Here is a 19,333-nt window from a genome sequence, read left to right as displayed (position 1 = left end):
GGGACATCATGTCTTGCTCCATCCACGTTGCACCACAGACTGTCCAGGAGTTGGCGGATGCTTTAGCCCAGGTCTGGGAAGAGATACCTCAGGAGACCATCCGCCACCTCATCAGCAGCATGCCCAGGCATTGTAGGGAGGTCATACAGGCACATGGAGGCCACACACACTACTGAGCCTCATTTTGACTTGTTTTAAGGACATTACATCAAAGTTGGATCAGCCTGTAGTGTGGTTTTCCACTTTCATTTTGAGTGTGACTCCAAATCCAGACCTCCATGGGTTGATAAATTGGATTTCCATTGATTATTTTTGTGTGATTTTGTTGTCAGCACATTCAACTATGTAAAGAAAAAAGTATTTAATAAGATGATTTCTTTCATTCAGATCTAGGATGTGTTGTTTAAGTGTTCCCTTTATTTTTTTGAGCAGTATATAACCTCTGTCTGCTATTTGCCTTTGGTAAACTAATGGGTAATGGATACTAACAAGTAACAGGTAATGTTAACTACGGCACAGATTCCATAATGCAATGCGTCTGTCCTAAAGGGTTGTTCTCCGGTCCAATGGCGGTTAGAATGCGCCTCAATCTTCTGATACCATAACCCATACAAGGCACTGTCATGTTGTATTCTCCTTCTTGTTGTGAACACTCTTCATGTGCCTTCTTTGGGATTCAAGCGCTTTGAAGCGCGTACCGCAATCGATGCACGCATACGGTCGTTCCTCATTGTGCATTGTCTGGTGCTTATTCAGTGACGTTAACGTGGCAAAACATTTATAGCATTCAGAACACATATACGGTCTCTCCCCTGTGTGAACTCTCATATGCACTTTCAGGTTATCTCGTCTGTTAAAGCCACGGTGGCAAACCGGGCAAGGAAACGGTTTGTCCCCTGTGTGAATCCTCCTATGCTTTGTCAGACAATCACTCGACCTGAAGCCTTTGCCACAGTCACTGCACCGATGGGGTCTTTCCCCTGTGTGAATCATCATGTGTCTTTTCAGATTACTAGTCCAGTTGAAACATTGACCACATAAGTGACAAAAAAGATTTTTCACGTGAGTTTGGAGATGGTCTATCAGAATTTCTTTGGACTCAAAGTGTTTTCCACAGACACCGCAAAGGCAATCTAGGCCTATATCCTCTGTGTGTTCTCGCGTATGTTTTATTAAAAAACTCACAGAGTAACATTTATTTCCACACACACCACACCAACAGGGAGTAGTAAGGCTTTGACTGTGTGGGTTCATATGGGATGACTCTGAGGATTTCCTTCCTTTTTTCCACATACTGGAGCTATGGCTTGTTATTTTCTGTGCTTTCTTCGATTTGAGTGGTTTAAACCTAATCCAAGGTTCTTTTTCCTCTTCAATGACACCTTCCCTGTATTTACTTGGGGTTGGAGAACAGACCGGATTTACCGCAGAGAGGGGCTGAGGTTCCCTGGTTGGTTCTAATGACATGTAGCCCTCTCCATCGGGTTCTGTTTTGATCGGTTCCGTTGAAATGCTTGTTAGAGAGGCTCCCTGTCCATATTCCTCACTTTGGGTTTGGTAAAGATGTGAGGGCTGACATGAGTCCTCTTCCTGATCATAGTCACTTTTCACACAGTCATTAGAGCTAATTATGAAGAAGTCATTATGAAACTCTTCCTCCTGACTGGTCCTGTGTTGCTCCTGTTGTTCCTCCTTAATCTGAGTGGGCTCTGGGTCTTCTTGCCCCAGACTGGGGCTCCATTCCTGCTCACAGTGTTGCTGCTCAGTGGGAACCTCCTCTTCGAAGACAGTGAGAGAGAGCTGCTGGAGGTCTGGAGAGAAGGATTAAACAAAAAAGTCAAAGCTGACATGAGACCATAATTACATTTACATGTATGCAACATAATACAAAACGTGTCTTTCAGCAGGACATGTGTTTCATGCTCAAATGTAATAAAAAAATTATTGCCAATGTCGCATAATATTAATGTCAACAGGAAAAATATAATAGCTAGTGACAAACCTGTCCTTTGTAATTGTATCTCTTGTGGTTTGAGAACGATATCAAGCTGCCTCTGTAGACGGCCGTTCTCCTCTTTTGAACGACACACTTCTTCCTGGTACTCTGCTATCGTTTTCTCAACAGCCCCAAATATCTCCTCAGCCGCTGCTGTTAAACGCTGGTTGAGAAACATTCTCAACAACTGTATTTTAGCCATTTTAAATAATCCAAGCAGACTAGCTAGCGCGTTTGTGTTTGTCGACGTTTTGGTAACCTTTCACCTTTAGTTTTGGCCATGCACGAGCATATCATATTTTCCAGTGTCGCGTCCTGCTGGTATGGAGTGCTGACATACGATGTTTTCTTCGTGAGACTAATGATTGGATAGTCTGTTGAGTGACCGTTGAACTACCCAATGATATTTCCAAAAGGGGGGCGGGGTTTGTTCTACGTTCTGAACACGTTAGAGGAGTCAGGAAGTTTAGTAACAATACATACATTTTGGGGTACTTTTGACACTACGGTCGTTAATTTTGATCTTAAAAACAAAAATGCCCTCTCTAAATGGGAAACCGGACGTCATGTTTGTAAGTTATTTCATGAATATTGATATTTTGTTGTGGAATTGTTCTCAGCATGCTGTAATATGTCTGCGGCCTCCTCGACCTCGGATGTGTCGATTTGAATGCCCCGGCGAACTAACGTTATATCTATCTGACAATAACACGTATCTAGATTATTGTTCCTTGAGATACTGTACAGGCTACTAGTGTGTGACTTTACATCATATTGTAGTAGGCTGGACACATTCAATGTTTTTGATAAAAGCGAGTTCATTTCATCCGCCGTGGATTATAATTTTACCATATGTTCCAGCTGCTTGCCGGAGCTTTGAAGTAATCACGAAAAAACAGGGCTTGTTTTAGGGCATTTTTTACCCTGCCACCTCCTATTCGTTATATTGAGCACCGTAGCACCAATTTGCCTTACGAACGTTCTATTATTCCCAGCCTATTGGTCTACGCCACAGTGCCTGCTTTGCTATTGTTGGCAATGAGAACTGCCCACGTTGTTGGTAGGTAAAATGTAAACAACAACAAAAACGTACTCATGGAACTCTTGAGGTCGTCCCATTGTTTCCTATAGGGAAGTATAGGTATGTCTGTCTATTTTGCCAAATATCTCGCAATGTGTATATTTCGATTTTCTTCAAGTCGGACACTCATTCAAAGGTTTTTCTTTATTTTTACTATTTTCTACATTGTATATTAATAGTGAAGACATCAAAACTATGAAATAGTCACTTTTAATCAGGATAATCTCCTCTTTCTAATTACTTAAGGTTGGGCAGCGTACTCTGCTATCATCGGTCGCTAGACCAGAAATAGTCAAAAGTTGCCATTTTTCTTCCCCATTTCCTCGTTATGCAGACATAAACACACTTGGCACCATCGAGGTGCGGATGTTTACTTTCAACATTACTATCTAACAACAGATTGTAGTGGTAAAATAAAAAGGGATACATTTTTGGTGCCATTTACACGAAATGGAATTCTAAGCGACACTCCAGTCAGAAGAGGCTCTGCGAACGTTCCATTCATTTGCTATGGGCTCGACCTAGTGTTCCATCTTAGTCAACGTTCTTTTGCCATTTTTCAGCCTTGGGTAAATTTTGACTCGTTCTATTGTCCGGCCATCTTGTAGCCCTTTCTATCCTTCGAACAACGTTGCACTAGTTCTGAGAATAGTGCAGCATTTTTTGAAAGAGAGAAAGGTGTCCAACGTTGTTCGAAGGATAGAAGGCTTCCTGTTGACCGTTTTGCTGTGTTGGTGGTGGGCTTTTTCAGGAGGAAGATGATCTGCCTTATGAGGAGGAGATCATCAGGAATCCGTACTCGGTCAAGTGCTGGATGCGCTACATCGAGTTCAAACAGAATGGCGTCAAGTCCATCCTCAACATGATCTATGAACGAGCTCTGAAAGAGCTACCTGGCAGGTAGAGGCAAAGTTTCTACATCTAGCAAGATGTAGTGTTTCCCAATCCTAGCCTTGGGGACCCAAAATGGTGCCGTGTATCGTTTTGTTTTTGGTCTCGTCTCTAACATGTAGACTCACTTTTTGTGAACAGTTCCATCACAAATCAGATTGTTGAATAAACTTTATTTAAACGTACTTGACCAGTTGTATGCTGATTTTGTCCTAATGTAGGATGTAATCTGAGACAAAATATCCACAGAGTAGTGTTATTAACCTGACTTTCAGTACGCTGGTCTGTATGTCAGTTTGTATTTCTGGTTTGTATTTTTAATGCTGACTCAACTTGCACGCAACTTACGCAATATATCAACAATGGCCGAGTTTAAACAAAGCACAGACCAGACGTTGTCCCACGCAAACAGCTGGCAAACTTCCAGCTGATTGCGAGGGAACGGGCTTTGGTCAACAACATTCGGTTACATTTGGCTATTGTTGACATATTGTGAATAACGTGAAATGCGTCAGTAGATGGAAAATACAAGCAACGGAACCTTCCGGCGCCGCAAAAAGTGAGGTAAACAACACTTTCCTGTGGTTACCTTATCTCCACTTCCTACCTCCAAAAGAACCTACAGCATGGACAACCGTATGTTTAAATATCATTGTATTCAACATTCTGGCTTACAGAGAATATTACGTTTTTTTTTTACAGCGACTTCTTTCAGACTGATATCCATGGAGTAACCATGGTAACAGTCTGATGTTTAGACAAATCTTAAACCTAGTCCTGGACTAAAAACATTTGTCAGTCAGTCTCTGGGAAATCATCCCATAATCTAGGTTTATTTGAAACCGTAGAATGGTTGTAATTGAATACCATACCAGTGTCTTGGCTAGGGTTTTAGCCATTGCTAAATGTCATGACTGTGTGTTCACGGATTGTTCATACGTGACCTTGCAGTTACAAGTTATGGTACAACTACCTGAGAGAGAGACGGAAACAGGTCAAAGGGAAGTGCATCACGGAGCCAGCCTACGAGGAGATCAACAACTGCCATGAAAGAGCACTGGTTTTCATGCACAAGGTAGGCTAATGCTTATGTCCTGTTGTCCGTCCATCCATTGTGAAGAGAAAATACTCACACAAACTCTGAGGAATATTATTCTCCATTCATTGGCACAGACTATCACAGAGTACATTTATTTGTGTGAGAGTATTTTTTTTTAAGACTTGGAAGTAAATTTTGTCGTCTGAGATTGTAGGAATAGCATCCCACATAACTTGTTCTTCCCGTGACTGTCCTAGATGCCGAGGATCTGGCTGGACTACTGCCAGTTCCTGGTGGCTCAGTGTAAGATCACCAGGAGCAGACGCACGTTTGACCGAGCACTCCGAGCCCTGCCCGTCACTCAGCACCCTCGCATCTGGCCCCTGTACCTCCGCTTTGCCCGGAACCTGCCCCTGCCTGAGACCGCCATCCGTGTCTATCGCAGGTACCTCAAGGTAAGAGGACATTTCTAGAAGATTTGCTCCTCTGTGATTGAACTACTCCCAAAGCTGAAGCAACTGAAGCATCTCTTTATGGAAGATAGTCACAGGATAAATCAGAATTCACATTAATAAACACTTTATTTCATTTCAACCATGGTCATAAGAATGTGTCCTGGTTATGAGATTATAACAACACCAACCACACATCACATCGGAAACCGACAAGATATCACGCAACATAGAAGGTAGGCCTGGAATAGATGACAGTGTTAACAATAAATGTGTGAAAGCAGGCTATGTGCCGCTCACACTTGGCTGAGCAGAAAACCATTAAAGGAAGTGTGAGAAGGCCACACATGTGCATTGGCCCTTAGGCGTATGTAGACCTGATCTCCCACCCCCAGCTGTAGTGTGACTGCGTTACCTCCGTTATCTGCTGTGTCAGTACTAGACTTGGGGTCAGATGTAATAGGCATACACTCTCTACTCTTGAACAGGGATGTGTGGGAGTCTTCAGATCCTCCAGCATGAAAGAAGAAGCTGAAGTAGTAGACCCCTCTTACAGGGGCTGCAAACACTCCTGTGCCGGGGGCTTTAGGCGTTGCCGATGTTAGTGATGACCTTGCTGTAGGTCAGGTTAGTCTTGGCTGAAGGGCCCTATTTTTCCAGTCTCTCTCAGGACAGCGGAGAAGAGCACCTTGGTCTTCTCTTTATTTCTCAGCTCCTCAAGCTGGCTCTCGATTACTTTTAGCTTGGTTTCCATGGCTCCTAGTTTTTCTATCGTGGTTTGCAGTTCTTCCACTGTGGTTTGCAGTTTCTCCTCCATGACTCCGAATTCTGTAATTAGAGTCAACATGTAGCATGAGTTCTGTAGTCCTGTAGTGCATTCCGCCTCATGTTCAGTCATTGGGGTGTCCTCCTGTGCCATTGACAGACAGCTGCTCAGCGACGCCATCAGAAATGCAGTAGCCTTCATCCTTCACCTGGGTTCTGATACCTCTCTGAGTAACCTGTATTGGTCGGCCTAACCTGTTTTGATTCCAGAGTTTTCTCAGCTTCTTTTTTTTACAGCAAGGTTTGACGCGATCCACTGGAAGTTAGTCCTTGTAATGTTGGTTTTATCGTTCTTTATTCAACCTTATTAGTCCGTAAATCAGACTGTCTGTGATTTTTGTACCTAGATTGTGCTGTTCTGGCTTGGACAAAGCTTACTTACTGGCCCTGTCCCTAGAGTTGCCGAACGTGTGATAACACACACAAAGCTACCATCGCTGCAATGTTATCTCCAAATCATATATCATTAGAAATCTGAAAGTTTTTCAGAATATTTGGGTCAGGAGACCTCTGACTTCTAGGGTTCATATTGGAATGAACTCTATACATTACCCTGATAACCCTAGAGATTTCTTAATTATTTCTTAATGAATTATTAATTAATTATTTGAAGGAATGGACAGGACAATATACATGCGTTCAAAAGATTTTCTCTTGGCTAAAAGCATTTTCTAGTCTTCCCCACAAGCAGCAGTGAGGTATTCCAGAGTTCTTAGATAAATGGTTGATTAAGAAAGCTACATTTATATATTGGTTGTCAAGTAAGTTCTACCGGTGCCAAAAGTCTATATTTCTCAAAATGACAAAGTTATTTCTGCAACAGCCCCTCTCTCCCCCTCTTTCTCTGCAGCTGTCCCCAGAGAATGCAGAGGAGTACATAGATTACCTGCGTTCCTGCAGCAAGCTGGATGAAGCAGCAGTGCGTCTGGCAGCCGTTGTCAACGATGAGAGCTTTGTATCCAAAGAGGGCAAGTCTAACTACCAGGTAAGACCACGTCTGGCTCATCCTCCTTATCCCCATGTTGTTGTGTGGTTGATACCTAACGTTATCCCCATGTTGTAGTGTGGTTGATATCTAACGTTGTTGTGTGGTTGATACCTAACGTTATCTCCATGATGCGTGGTTGATATCTAACGTTATCCCCATGTTGTCGTGTGGTTGATATCTAACAGCTATGGCACGAGCTGTGTGACCTGATCTCTCAGAACCCAGACAAGGTGAACTCTCTGAATGTTGGGGCCATCATCCGTGGAGGCCTCACTCGTTTCACAGACCAGCTGGGCAAACTCTGGTGCTCCCTGGCTGACTACTACATCCGCAGTGGACATTTTGAAAAGGTACTGGTCTGGATTGATGCATCCCAAATGGCACCCTATTCCCTTTGTAGTGCACTACTTTTGACCAGAGTCCTATAGACAATGTAATCTTTATAGTCCACTTTTGACTTTGTCGTCATGCATCAGGGTCATTAGAAATGATGTAAGATTTTTATTTATTTTTATTTTACCTTTTTAACTAGGCAAGTCAGTTAAGAACAAATTCTTATTATCAATGACGGCCTAGGAACAGTGGGTTAACTGCCTTGTTTAGGGGCAGAACGACAGATTTTTACCTTGTTAGCTCGGGGATTCAATCTTGCAACCTTTCGGTTACTAGTCCAACGCTCTAACCACTAGGCTACCCGCCGCCCCAGAAATGATGTAGGATTGTAGGGTAACTCACCACCATAACCTTGTCATAATATATATTTGACATGTTTTGACTAGCTATCATGCATGTTATGAAGCTTTACGACGTTGTTATGTAGTTCAAGTAAAGTGTTACCAAATATATTCACTGTTTTTGGGATGCACACACACACAGACTAATTTGAATGCTTGTGTGTTGTGGCCCACCAGGCTCGTGATGTGTATGAGGAGGCCATCTTGACGGTGGTGACGGTGAGAGATTTCACCCAGGTGTTCGACAGCTACGCCCAGTTTGAGGAGAGCATGATCGCTGCCAAGATGGAGACTACCTCCGAGATGGGGAAAGATGAAGAAGGTGGGCGCATCTCAATAGTCTAAAGTAATGTCACTCTTCTCGTCTCCTGCTCGGATCTCAAGTAACTGTATAAAGAGAGATCGATTCCTGACCTAGTTATCCATGTTACTGTTTTTCCAATCCTGGCTGGTACTTTGAGTAAAAAATCGAATTAAATCAAATGTTATTTGTCACGTACACAGTTTACAGCCGGTATAAAAGGTGCAGGGAAATGCCGGTGCGCTAGTTTCTTCAACATAACACGTAAATATAACCGAAGGAAAGTAGTCTTGGGAAGCCAGCCATTTTAGAGTATTGAGATGCACCCAGTGTGTCTGGATTGTGGAGTATCACAATCTCTCGCAAAAATAGATTTGATCTCAATGAGAATAACCTGTGTAAATAAAGATTACAGGGGGGGGGGGGGAATCACAGCCACAAGTGAATGCTTTGCCTTTGTCGTCGTGCTCAACTCGTGTTCCCTTTCCCTCTCAGAGGACATAGACCTGGAGCTGCGTCTGGCCCGCTTTGAGCAGCTGATCGCCCGCAGGCCCCTCCTGCTGAACAGTGTGCTGCTGAGACAGAACCCCCACAACGTCCACGAATGGCATAAGAGGGTCAAACTGTACGAGGGGAAACCACGACAGGTAGCGGAAACCAGAAGTGGGCACGTAGTCGGAGCGCTGATCCAGGATCGGCCTTTTAAGATCATACTGAATATAATTATATGAACAGACGGGACCAGATCCTAGATCAACACTCCTACTCTGAGACCCTTTGTGGATACAGGCCCTGAGCTCTTAGCCCTAGTCTGACTCGGTGTCATCTCCATGGCTCTGTCTCTAATACTCATTTTATACTACTGAACCGAGGTGTACTGCGCTGGCCTGGTTCCGCATCCACTGTTCTAGCTGGAACCGTGATGTGAAATGAAAATATCCGAGCCAGCGCAGTACAGTTCAGGTCGGCATTATAATGTGAAAAGGGTTTGAGAAGATCCTGAAAAACAGTTCTTTACTGAGCTAGTTGACATCTGTGTTATTGGTAGAGAGTAGCGATTAATACATGTTTACAGATTTCACATTTTAGAATTGTTTCTTAGTCTTTCTAGCTGGCAATAGGTACCTTGCATGCTCTTCCTCACATACATGTACAGTGTATAGAAGGTGTGTCTTAACCTCTTTTTCAGATCATCAACACCTACACAGAGGCAGTTCAGACTGTGGACCCTATGAAGGCTACAGGGAAACCCAGCTCTCTCTGGGTCTCCTTCGCCAAGTTCTACGAGGAGAACGAGCAGCTAGACGACGTGAGTCTCAAACTAAGGTTTCCCCATCCCACGTGGGTTGAAATCGTACTTCAAGTGTTCGTTTGAGCCTGCCCGGAGTGCCAAATGGGTAGGATTGTCACTTTTGGGACTATTCCATCGGCTTCATTTCAAGCTCGCCAAGCAAGCGCATTAAAGTATTTACCCAGGTCTTCTCCCCTTCAACCCAAGAGGAAGTTAAGTTTATTTTTTTTAAATGTTCTTTCTCTTTTTCCACTTTTCCCAACCATCAGGCGCGGACCATCTTTGAGAAAGCCACCAAGGTGAACTACAAGCAGGTCGACGACCTGGCTGGCGTGTGGTGTGAATACGGAGAGATGGAGCTACGCCATGAGAACTACGAACAGGCGCTACGTATACTGAGGGTGAGACGGCAACACAGGCACAACAAATACTGACTCACTATCTGTCACACACTCCAAAGACACTTACATTTGTACTTTTCTGTCATCCAGAATTATTTTTTATGCGTTTTAAACTACTTAACATTGCTGTGTGGGCAGCTGATATGTACTTGTGTTTTTAATCTATCTATTTAATAACTTCAATCAATGAATACCCTCATCTAATCTCAAATTATATGATGCAGACTGCTTTTCTCAGAGTTTCAAATATTCTGTCTATAGATGCACATTTTTATTTATTTTTATTTAACCCTTAAGGTAAGTTGACTGAACACATTCTCATTTATAGCAACGATCTGGGGAATAGTTACAGGGGCGATGAATGAGTACTGGATGCATGTCTGTGTAAATATCCCTTGACTTTCTCTCTTTCCAATTGTGTAGAAAGCAACTGCCATCCCGTCCAAGAAGGCGGAGTACTTTGACGTGTCAGAGCCGGTGCAGAACAGAGTGTACAAGTCTCTGAAGGTCTGGTCCATGCTGGCTGACCTGGAGGAGAGTATGGGAACCTTCCAGGTACTTTCTTCATATTTCCTTCTAAGGTCTCTGTCTTCGTTGTGTTTCAATTACACTGCTTTAGAAAGGAAAAGAAGGTGGCTTTGATGCAACACATCTAAGACTGCGTTTACACAGCCAGCCCAAATCGGATCTTTTGCCCCATTATTGGCAAAAGATCTGATCTTATTGGTCAAAAGATCAAAATGCAGCTACCTGTGTATACACAGCCTAACAATAGTCAACCAACATTTCGGCAGCAAGTAGCCTTCATCATGGTTTCTGGATTGGATTGATTAACATTGTGTAGGTTTATACGGTTGGCGTATTCCATGAGCTCTTCTTTCAGATTAAATTGTGTTAGAATAAGAGAAACTGAAAATGCATCTTGTGCATAGTGATGACCCAGTTTTAGGGACCAAACAATGAAACAACCAAAACGTGCAACAACAACGCATGTAATGACCATACGATATAACTAACAACCCTGCCTTTTGTCTTGGTCGTTTCTCCCCGTCAGTCCACCAAGGCGGTGTACGACCGCATCATTGACCTGCGCATAGCCACGCCCCAGATAATCATCAACTACGCCATGTTCCTGGAGGAGCACAACTACTTTGAGGAGAGCTTCAAGGTGACACCGTCCACCTGCCCTGCTGCACACATCTCACTAGCCTGGTCCCAGTTCAGTTGTGCTGTCTTGACAACTCTTATGGTGATTATCACGATGCCTGAACTAGGACCAGTCTAACATTTCACAGCCTAGCATATCAACACTTACTCATACTGCATTCAAACTGGGTCGTGTTCAGGGCTGGGTACCCTACTGAACAAGACCCTGACCGTGCCTCCACCCTTAAAACTACAGCATTTCGATCAGTTGTTAACCTGTTGGGTCTAGGGGGCAGCATTTGCACGTCTGGATAAAAAAAATGTACCCGATTTAATCTGGTTACTAATCCTACCCAGTAACTAGAATATGCATATACTTATTATATATGGATAGAAAACACTCTAAAGTTTCCAAAACTGTTTGAATGGTGTCTGTGAGTATAACAGAACTCATTTGGCAGGCAAAACCCTGAGACATTTTCTGACAGGAAGTGGATACCTGATGTGTTGTATTGACTTTAAACCTCTCCCATTGAAAAACACAGGGGTTTAGGAATATTTTGGCACTTCCTATTGCTTCCACTAGATGTCACCAGCCTTTACAAAGTGTTTTGAGTCTTCTGGAGGGAGATCTGACCGAACAAGAGCCATGGAACGGTGATGTCCCATTAGACACCTGGCGCGCTACTTCATGTTGGGTACCCTCGTTCCAATACGTTATAAAAGGCTATGCATTCGTCCACCTTGAATATTATTCATGTTCTGGTTAAAAAAGGCCCTAATGATTTATGCTATACAACGTTTGACATGTTTGAACGAACGGAAATATATTTTTTCCCCTCGTTCATGACGAGAAGTCCGGCTGGCTTACATCATGTGCTAACGAGACGGAGATTTTTGGACATAAATGATGAGCTTTTTTGAACAAAACTACATTCGTTATGGACCTGTGATACCTGGAAGTGACATCTGATGAAGAGAATCAAAGGTAATGGATTATTTACATAGTATTTTCGATTTTAGATCTCCCCAACATGACGTCTAGTCTGTATCGCAACGCGTATTTTTCTGGGCACAGTGCTCAGATTATTGCAAAGTGTGATTTCCCAGTAAGGTTATTTTTAAATCTGGCAAGTTGATTGCGTTCAAAAGATGTAAATCTATAATTCTTTAAATGACAATATAATATTTTACCAATGTTTTCTAATTTTAATTATTTAATTTGTGACGCTGACTTGACTGCCGGTTATTGGAGGGAAACGATTTCCTCAACATCAATGCCATAGTAAAACGCTGTTTTTGTATATAAATATGAACTTGATAGAACTAAAAATGCATGCATTGTCTAACATAATGTCCTAGGAGTGTCATCTGATGGAGATTGTAAAAGGTTAGTGTATCATTTTAGCTGGTTTTATGGTTTTGGTGACCCTGTCTTTGACTTGACAAAACATTACACACAACTCTTGTAAATGTACTGTCCTAACATACTCTAAATTTATGCTTTCGCCGTAAAACCTTTTTGAAATCGTAAAACGTGGTTAGATTAAGGAGATGTTTATCTTTCAAATGGTGTAACATAGTTGTATTTTTGAAAAATTTGAATTTTGACATTTATTTGGATTCAAATTTGCCGCTCTTGAAATGCACCTGCTGTTGATGGAGTGCACCACAGGTGGCACGCTAGCGTCCCACCTAGCCCCAAGAGGTTAAATCCCCGTTGCTGATGGTCTCCATGCGCTCTCTACAGGCGTACGAGCGCGGCATCGCCCTCTTCAGGTGGCCCAACGTCTATGACATCTGGAACACCTACCTCACCAAGTTCATCGACCGCTACGGGGGCAAGAAGCTGGAGAGGGCCCGGGACCTGTTTGAGCAAGCGCTGGATGGCTGTCCAGCCAAGTTCGCCAAGAGTAAGGGACTTTGTTGTCTACGTGACTTCCGTACGTTTTTATGTCTAATGCATGTTTATGACGTGTTGCATGCCTTAAGTGTGATGCAAAAATAATTTCCTGACTGATAAAGCAAAGTCATCACCACAGTTGCTTTTTAGCTACTGAGAAGCACCAAGGAAAATACAGTCCTTTTCACACTACCAAGACGAGCTGTACTGTGCTGGCCTGGTTACACATCCACCACATTTGCAGGAACCATGCTGGGAATCACCGATGTTAAAAGACCATGACCGAGCCAGCTCCGTATGGTTCAGGTTGGCATGATAGTATGAAAAGGGTGTTCGTGTATCTTTGTTTGCTGCTGGTATCTATTTGTAATAATGGCCTCTTATTTATGTGGTACTATCCCCCCCAGCTACAGGAATGACGTGTGAACTATTTTCTGTTGTGATTGACAGCCATCTACCTGCTGTACGCCAAACTGGAGGAGGAGTTTGGGTTGGCGCGTCATGCCATGGCGGTGTACGAGAGAGCCACGCAGGCGGTGGACAACACGGAGAGGCATCACATGTTCAACATCTACATCAAGAGGGCTGCAGAGATCTACGGCGTCACCTACACCAGAGCTATCTACCAGAAAGCCATCGAGGTAAGAGTGTAGTGGCGCACACATGGGTGCATGTCAATAGTCTAAATCAGGGCCTGCAGGTGGTTTGAGTGAAGAAAATAGATTATTCAAAGTAGCCACCCTTTGCCTTGACAGTTTTGCACACTCCTGGCTTTCTCTCAAGCAGCTTCATGAGGTAGTCACCTGGAATGTTTTTCAATTAACAGGTGTGCCTTGTTAAGTTAATTTGTGGAATTTCTTTCCTTAATGTGTTTGAGCCAATCTGTTGTGTTGTGACATGGTAGGGGTGGTATACAGAAGAACACCCTATTTGGTAAAGACCAAGTCCATATTATGGTAAGAACAGCTCAAATAAGCAAAGAGGAACAACCGTCCATCATTACTTGAAGACATGAAGGTAAGTCAATTCAGAATATTTCAAGAACTTTTACATTTTCTTCAAGTTCAGTTGCAAAAACTGAACTATGATGAAACTGGCTCTCATGAGGACTGCCACAGGAATAGAAGGCCCAGAGTTACCTTTGCTGCAGAGGATAAGTTCATCAGAGGTACCAGCCTCAGAAATTGCAGCCCAAATAAATGCTTCACAGAGTTCAAGTAACAGACACATCTCAACATCAACTGTTCAAAGGAGACTGCGTGAATCAGGCCTTCATGGTCAAATTTCTGCAAAGAAACCACTACTAAAGGATGCCAATATGAAGAAGAGAATTGCTTGGGCCAAGAAACACGAGCAATGGACATTAGACCGATGGAAATCTGTCCTTTGGTATAGTAGGTGAACGGATGATCTCCGCATGTGTGGTTCCCACCGTGACGCATGGAGAAGGAGGTGTGATGGTGTGGGGGTGCGTTGCTGGTGACACTGTTGGGGATTTATTTAGAATTCAAGGCACACTTAACCAGCATGGCAACCACAGCCTTCTGCAGTGATACGCCATCCCACTGTGATACGCCTCCAAATTCACCCGACCTCAACCCAATTGAGATGGTTTGGGATGAGTAGGACTGCAGAGTGAAGGAAAAGCAGCCAACAAGTGCTCAGCATATGTGGGAACTCCTTCAAGTGTTGCAAAAGCATTCCTCATCAAGCTGGTTGAGAGAATGCCAAGAGTGTGCAAAGCTGTCAAGGCAAAGGGTGGCTACTTTTTGAAGAATCTCAAATATAAAATATTTTGATTTGTTTAACACTTTTTTGGTTACTACATGATTCCATATGTGTTATTTCATAGTTTTGATGTCTTGACTGTTATTCTACAATGTAGAAAATAGTAAAAATAAAGAAAAACCCTTGAATGAGTAGGTGTGTCCAAACTTATATATATTTAAAAAAATTTGGGGGGGAAACAAACTCGATATACTTTTAAATTACTAAAACCAAATAGAAATGTTGTAAAAATGATAAGGGACCTACATTCATACCGTTTCTTGACTGTCTCCAGCACGCTAATAATCACTGAAATGAAAGCTAGACAGTCCGTGAGCATTAAACATTTTCCAAAAGATGGATATTGGAAAATGTTTTGCTAATTCTGACGGCGAAAAAGATAACACATTTTCAGTGCGGCCCTCCGGACCTCGTTGAAGAATGAATGCAGCCCCCGTGGCAAAATGAGTTAGACACCCCTAAATGAATCACGTGATTTTTATTCATTGTTATGCTGTATATGGTTATGCAGCTGATATATTCCAATATATAATATCATATGTTGTTTTTCTTCCAGGTGCTTCCAGACGAACACTCCAGGGACATGTGTCTGCGCTTCGCTGACATGGAGAGCAAACTGGGCGAGATCGACCGGGGACGAGCCATATACTCCTACTGCTCTCAGATCTGTGACCCAAGGGTGAGCTCTCACACTGACCCAGGGTCCTGTTCATTAGTGCACACTAGAGCTGGGCAATGTGGACAAAAATCCGTATCACGATAAATTGCCTGAATTGATGCGATAACAATACATTTTGCGATACGCTTATAACATTAATGTGCTACCACTATTACTAGTTTGATAGTTGTAGCCACCAATTGTGCCATTAACAATCACTCAGCAAGCGTATTTCATTTCAAACTTCACATTTCTCTAGTGTAGGCTACTTATTGTAATTAATGATATAAGCAAAATGCCTGCGGTAAGTTATTGGTATGCTCGGTGTCGATGATTTTTGGTTTATCGTCCCAGCTGTAACGCACCCCGTAGGAAAACGTTGTTGAACGGAAAACAAGCTGTTCTTATTGGACAATCCACGTGTTCAGTAGCGATAAAATGTTTCACTACCTGTGTGTGTTTGTTTCAGATGACGGCCACGTTCTGGCAGACGTGGAAGGAGTTTGAGATCCGCCACGGGAACGAAGACACTATCCGGGAGATGCTGAGGATCAAGCGTAGCGTCCAGGCCACGTACAACACACAGGTCAACTTCATGTCCTCACAGATGATGAAGGCCACCACCAATGCCACCGGCACCAGTAAGAACGCGCGCGCGCGCGCACACGCGCATGCATGCATGCATACAACCATATACGCACGCACACACAAAACACACACACATCTTTGGTCTCCAATGATGGCACAACCTTATCAAGCATTAGATGTTTTTCCTATAAGAGATTGATTAATCGATTCATCTCATATGTTGATTTTGAAGTGTCATTCTCACGTGTGTAGATGTTTTTCATGAAAAACCCAGGCCAGATGGGGCTAGGTTAGAGTTAGGGCTAGGTGAGGGTTAGGGTGTACCTTTGTATCTAACTCTGTTATTCTATGTGTGTGCAGTCTCAGATCTTGCCCCGGGCCAGATGGGGCTGGATGATATGAAGCTGTTGGAGCAGCAGGCCCAACTGCTGGCCGCCGAGGCTGAACAGGACAAACCCAAACTCAAAGAGAAGATCCTCTTCGTCAGGTCTGTCACCCCCCCCCCCCCACCTATTTAGCATCTTTTCCTTTGACCTCTGAAACCCCCAACTGCAGACCAGGGCCCGTATCCCCAAAGCGTCTCAGAATAGGAGTGGTGATCTAAAATGTAATATCACAATGAATAAGATAATATGGACAGATCCTAGATCAGAAATCTTACTTTGAGACGCTTTGTGGATACGGGCCCAGGAAGTGGCCAGTCATTTAATATAAATACAACAATGCAGAAGTGGTTCAATACTGGTCTTAACCACTGTGTGTCATTATGAATCTGTTTGTTTAGGAGTGACACGTCACGCAGCGAGCTGGCTGAACTGGCCAAACAAGCCAACCCTGATGAGATTGATATTGATGATGAGGATGAGGATGTTGATGAAGACCAGGGCCCAGAGGGTGAGTTACAACACCACTGGGGGGGGGGGGCTGTTGAGCAGGGAGCAATGCTACAGAACATTCACATAGAAATGGACTGTGTAGATACAGAAAATGATTCTGTCATAGAATATAGAACCATGCCAACCTTATACTTTACATTTCTATCTGCCATGTTTTGAACGTTTCACATGATTGAATGTTTCAGCTGTTTTCTTGAAAACCATAATAATAATAATAATAATAATAATAATAATAATAATAAAAAATATAATAATAAAAAATATATATAACATACATACATGCATACATACATACATACATACATACACAGTACCAATCAAAAGTTTGGACACACCTACTCATTCAAGGGTTTTTCTTTATTTGTACTATTTTCTACATTGTAGAATAATAGTGAAGACATCAAACTATAAAATAACACATATGGAATCATGTAGTAAGCCAAAAAGTGAATTTATATTTGAGATTCTTCAAAGTAGCCACGATTTTCCTTGATGACAGTTTTGCACACTCTTCGCATTCTCTCAACCAGCTTCATGAGGTAGTCACCTGGAATGCATTTCAATTAACTGGTGTGCCTTGTTAAAAGTTATTTTGTGGAATTTCTTTCCTTAATGCATTTAAGCCAATCAGTTTGTTGGTAGGGATGGTATACAGAAGATAGCCCTATTTGGTAAAAGACCAAGTCCATATTATCGCAAGAACAGCTAAAATAAGCAAAGAGAAACGACAGTCCATCATTTCTTTAAGACATGAAGGTCCGTCAATCCGGAAAAGTTCAAGAACTTTGAAAGTTTCTTCAAGTGGAGTTGTAAAAACCATCAAGCGTTATGATGAAACTGGCTCTCATGAGGACCGCCACAGGAAAGGAATACCCAGAATTACCTCTGCTGCAGAGGATAAGTTAATTAGCGTTACCAGCCTCAGAAATGGCAGCACAAATAAATGCTTCACAGAGTTAAAGTAACAGACACATCTCAACATCAACTGTTAGCGGAGACTGTGTGAATCAGGCCTTCATGGTTGAATTGTTGCGATGAAACCACTACTAAAGGACACCAATAATAAGAAGAGACTTGTTTGGGCCAAGAAACACAAGCAATGGACATTAGACCAGTGGAAATCTGTCCTTTGGTCTGATGAGTCCAAATTTGAGATTTTTGGTTCCAACCGCCGTGTCTTTGTGAGTCGAAGAGTAGGTGAACGGATTATCTCTGCATGTGTGGTTCCCACAGTGAAGCATGGAGGAGGTGGTGTCATGGGGCTTTGCTGGTGACACTGCATGGTGTTTATGTAAATGTGTGTTTATTATGTTTGTCTCTCCCTCCAGAGGTGCAGCTGGAACAGAAGAGCGTCCCCACCGCTGTTTTTGGAGGGCTGAAAGAAGGAGAAGATTGAATACAGATATGACATCACTGACGAGCTCCCTGGTCCACGAATGGAGCCTTTTCAACCCCTGTAAAATGTATGATGAGAATAGATTGTATGGAATGTGAACTTTGTCATTGATCTTTTCTTTGTTGTTGACTGTAAGGGTTCTTGCTCTACATTCATAGATTGTCAAGTCTGCACCAGATCTGTGAATAAAAATGAGATTTATGAATAAAATGTAAATGTAAATGTTCCTTATTCTAAAAACAATTGAAATGCTCCTTTCTAAAAACAATATAAATGCTAATTTTCCTTCTAAACATGAGGACCAAGGCACACTTCGAAGTTAAAATGTTTAAATTACGGTGCCATGGTCAATAGAACAAAATTGTAAAAACCTCTGACATGTTTTGCCATGACTTTTGTCAGGTAGTTTTTACAATTTTGTTCTATTGAACATGCTACAGTATCATAATAAAGAGTGCCTTGGTCCTCCTTGTTATTTATGTCAAATGAACCCTTTAACCAAAGAGCGCCTTCAACCTACAAAGATCTACCAGTAGTGTATCCTAGCAGCACTTTTTATCATTCTTTCTACAAATGCTCCTTGATGTAGTGATGCATTAAAGCAAAACTAGCATTGGTAACACTGTGGCACTTTTTCTACAGTTGAAATCACTGTTTGCTACTGTATTGTATGTCTTGGCATTGCAATTATTTCAACCTGCATGACATTGAGCCTGTTCACAATGGTTCTATGAATTTGATGTGTAAACTGCTGACATAACTCTTACTGTAAGTCCAACACCGTGACTGACCGGGTCTGTGCAGCAGTGCTTTGCTGCAGAAAGACAAAGGGGAGTTTCCTGCCCTAGAAAAACAGAGAGAGTAGTTATGCTGGGTGAATAGGGAATATTTCATTGATACTGGAGCTGGGAGTTGTAAGCAACAAGAGACACATTTTACAGCCTTGTCATGCTCCCAGG

The 19,333-nt window shown here is 42.6% G+C and overlaps 2 protein-coding genes and 1 pseudogene across 4 annotated transcripts; 1 reads left to right on the top strand and 2 right to left on the bottom strand.

The window, feature by feature from the left end:
* Positions 1 to 237: 237 nt before the first annotated feature.
* LOC106600927 (zinc finger and SCAN domain-containing protein 31) lies at positions 238 to 2,375 on the bottom strand. Its single transcript, XM_014192718.2, has 2 exons — positions 2,003 to 2,375; positions 238 to 1,811 (listed from the first exon to the last, which is right to left on the bottom strand). The coding sequence occupies exons 1-2, from the start codon at positions 2,196 to 2,198 to the stop codon at positions 622 to 624; spliced, it is 1,386 nt and encodes a 461-aa protein (XP_014048193.1). The 5' UTR covers positions 2,199 to 2,375; the 3' UTR covers positions 238 to 621.
* A 104-nt stretch (positions 2,376 to 2,479) lies between these two features.
* On the top strand, positions 2,480 to 19,040 carry xab2 (XPA binding protein 2). 3 transcript variants are annotated; one of them, NM_001173818.1, is given in 19 exon segments: positions 2,480 to 2,568; positions 3,829 to 3,977; positions 4,920 to 5,043; positions 5,265 to 5,462; positions 7,135 to 7,269; positions 7,458 to 7,622; positions 8,184 to 8,328; positions 8,803 to 8,954; positions 9,497 to 9,616; positions 9,868 to 9,999; positions 10,423 to 10,554; positions 11,054 to 11,167; positions 12,896 to 13,058; positions 13,499 to 13,689; positions 15,393 to 15,515; positions 15,964 to 16,135; positions 16,443 to 16,569; positions 16,867 to 16,976; positions 18,307 to 18,584. In NM_001173818.1, coding segments are annotated over 19 exon segments (2,556 nt in total). In that variant the 5' UTR covers positions 2,480 to 2,532; the 3' UTR covers positions 18,375 to 18,584.
* Positions 5,756 to 6,426, bottom strand: LOC106600928 (cerebellin-1-like; annotated as a pseudogene).
* Positions 19,041 to 19,333: the final 293 nt, after the last annotated feature.

The sequence above is a fragment of the Salmo salar genome, chromosome ssa03, assembly GCF_905237065.1.
Source record: "Salmo salar chromosome ssa03, Ssal_v3.1, whole genome shotgun sequence".
Lineage (NCBI taxonomy): Eukaryota > Metazoa > Chordata > Actinopteri > Salmoniformes > Salmonidae > Salmo > Salmo salar.
Note: the sequence above shows the minus strand (reverse complement) of the source record. Positions and strands in the feature narration are given on the sequence as shown.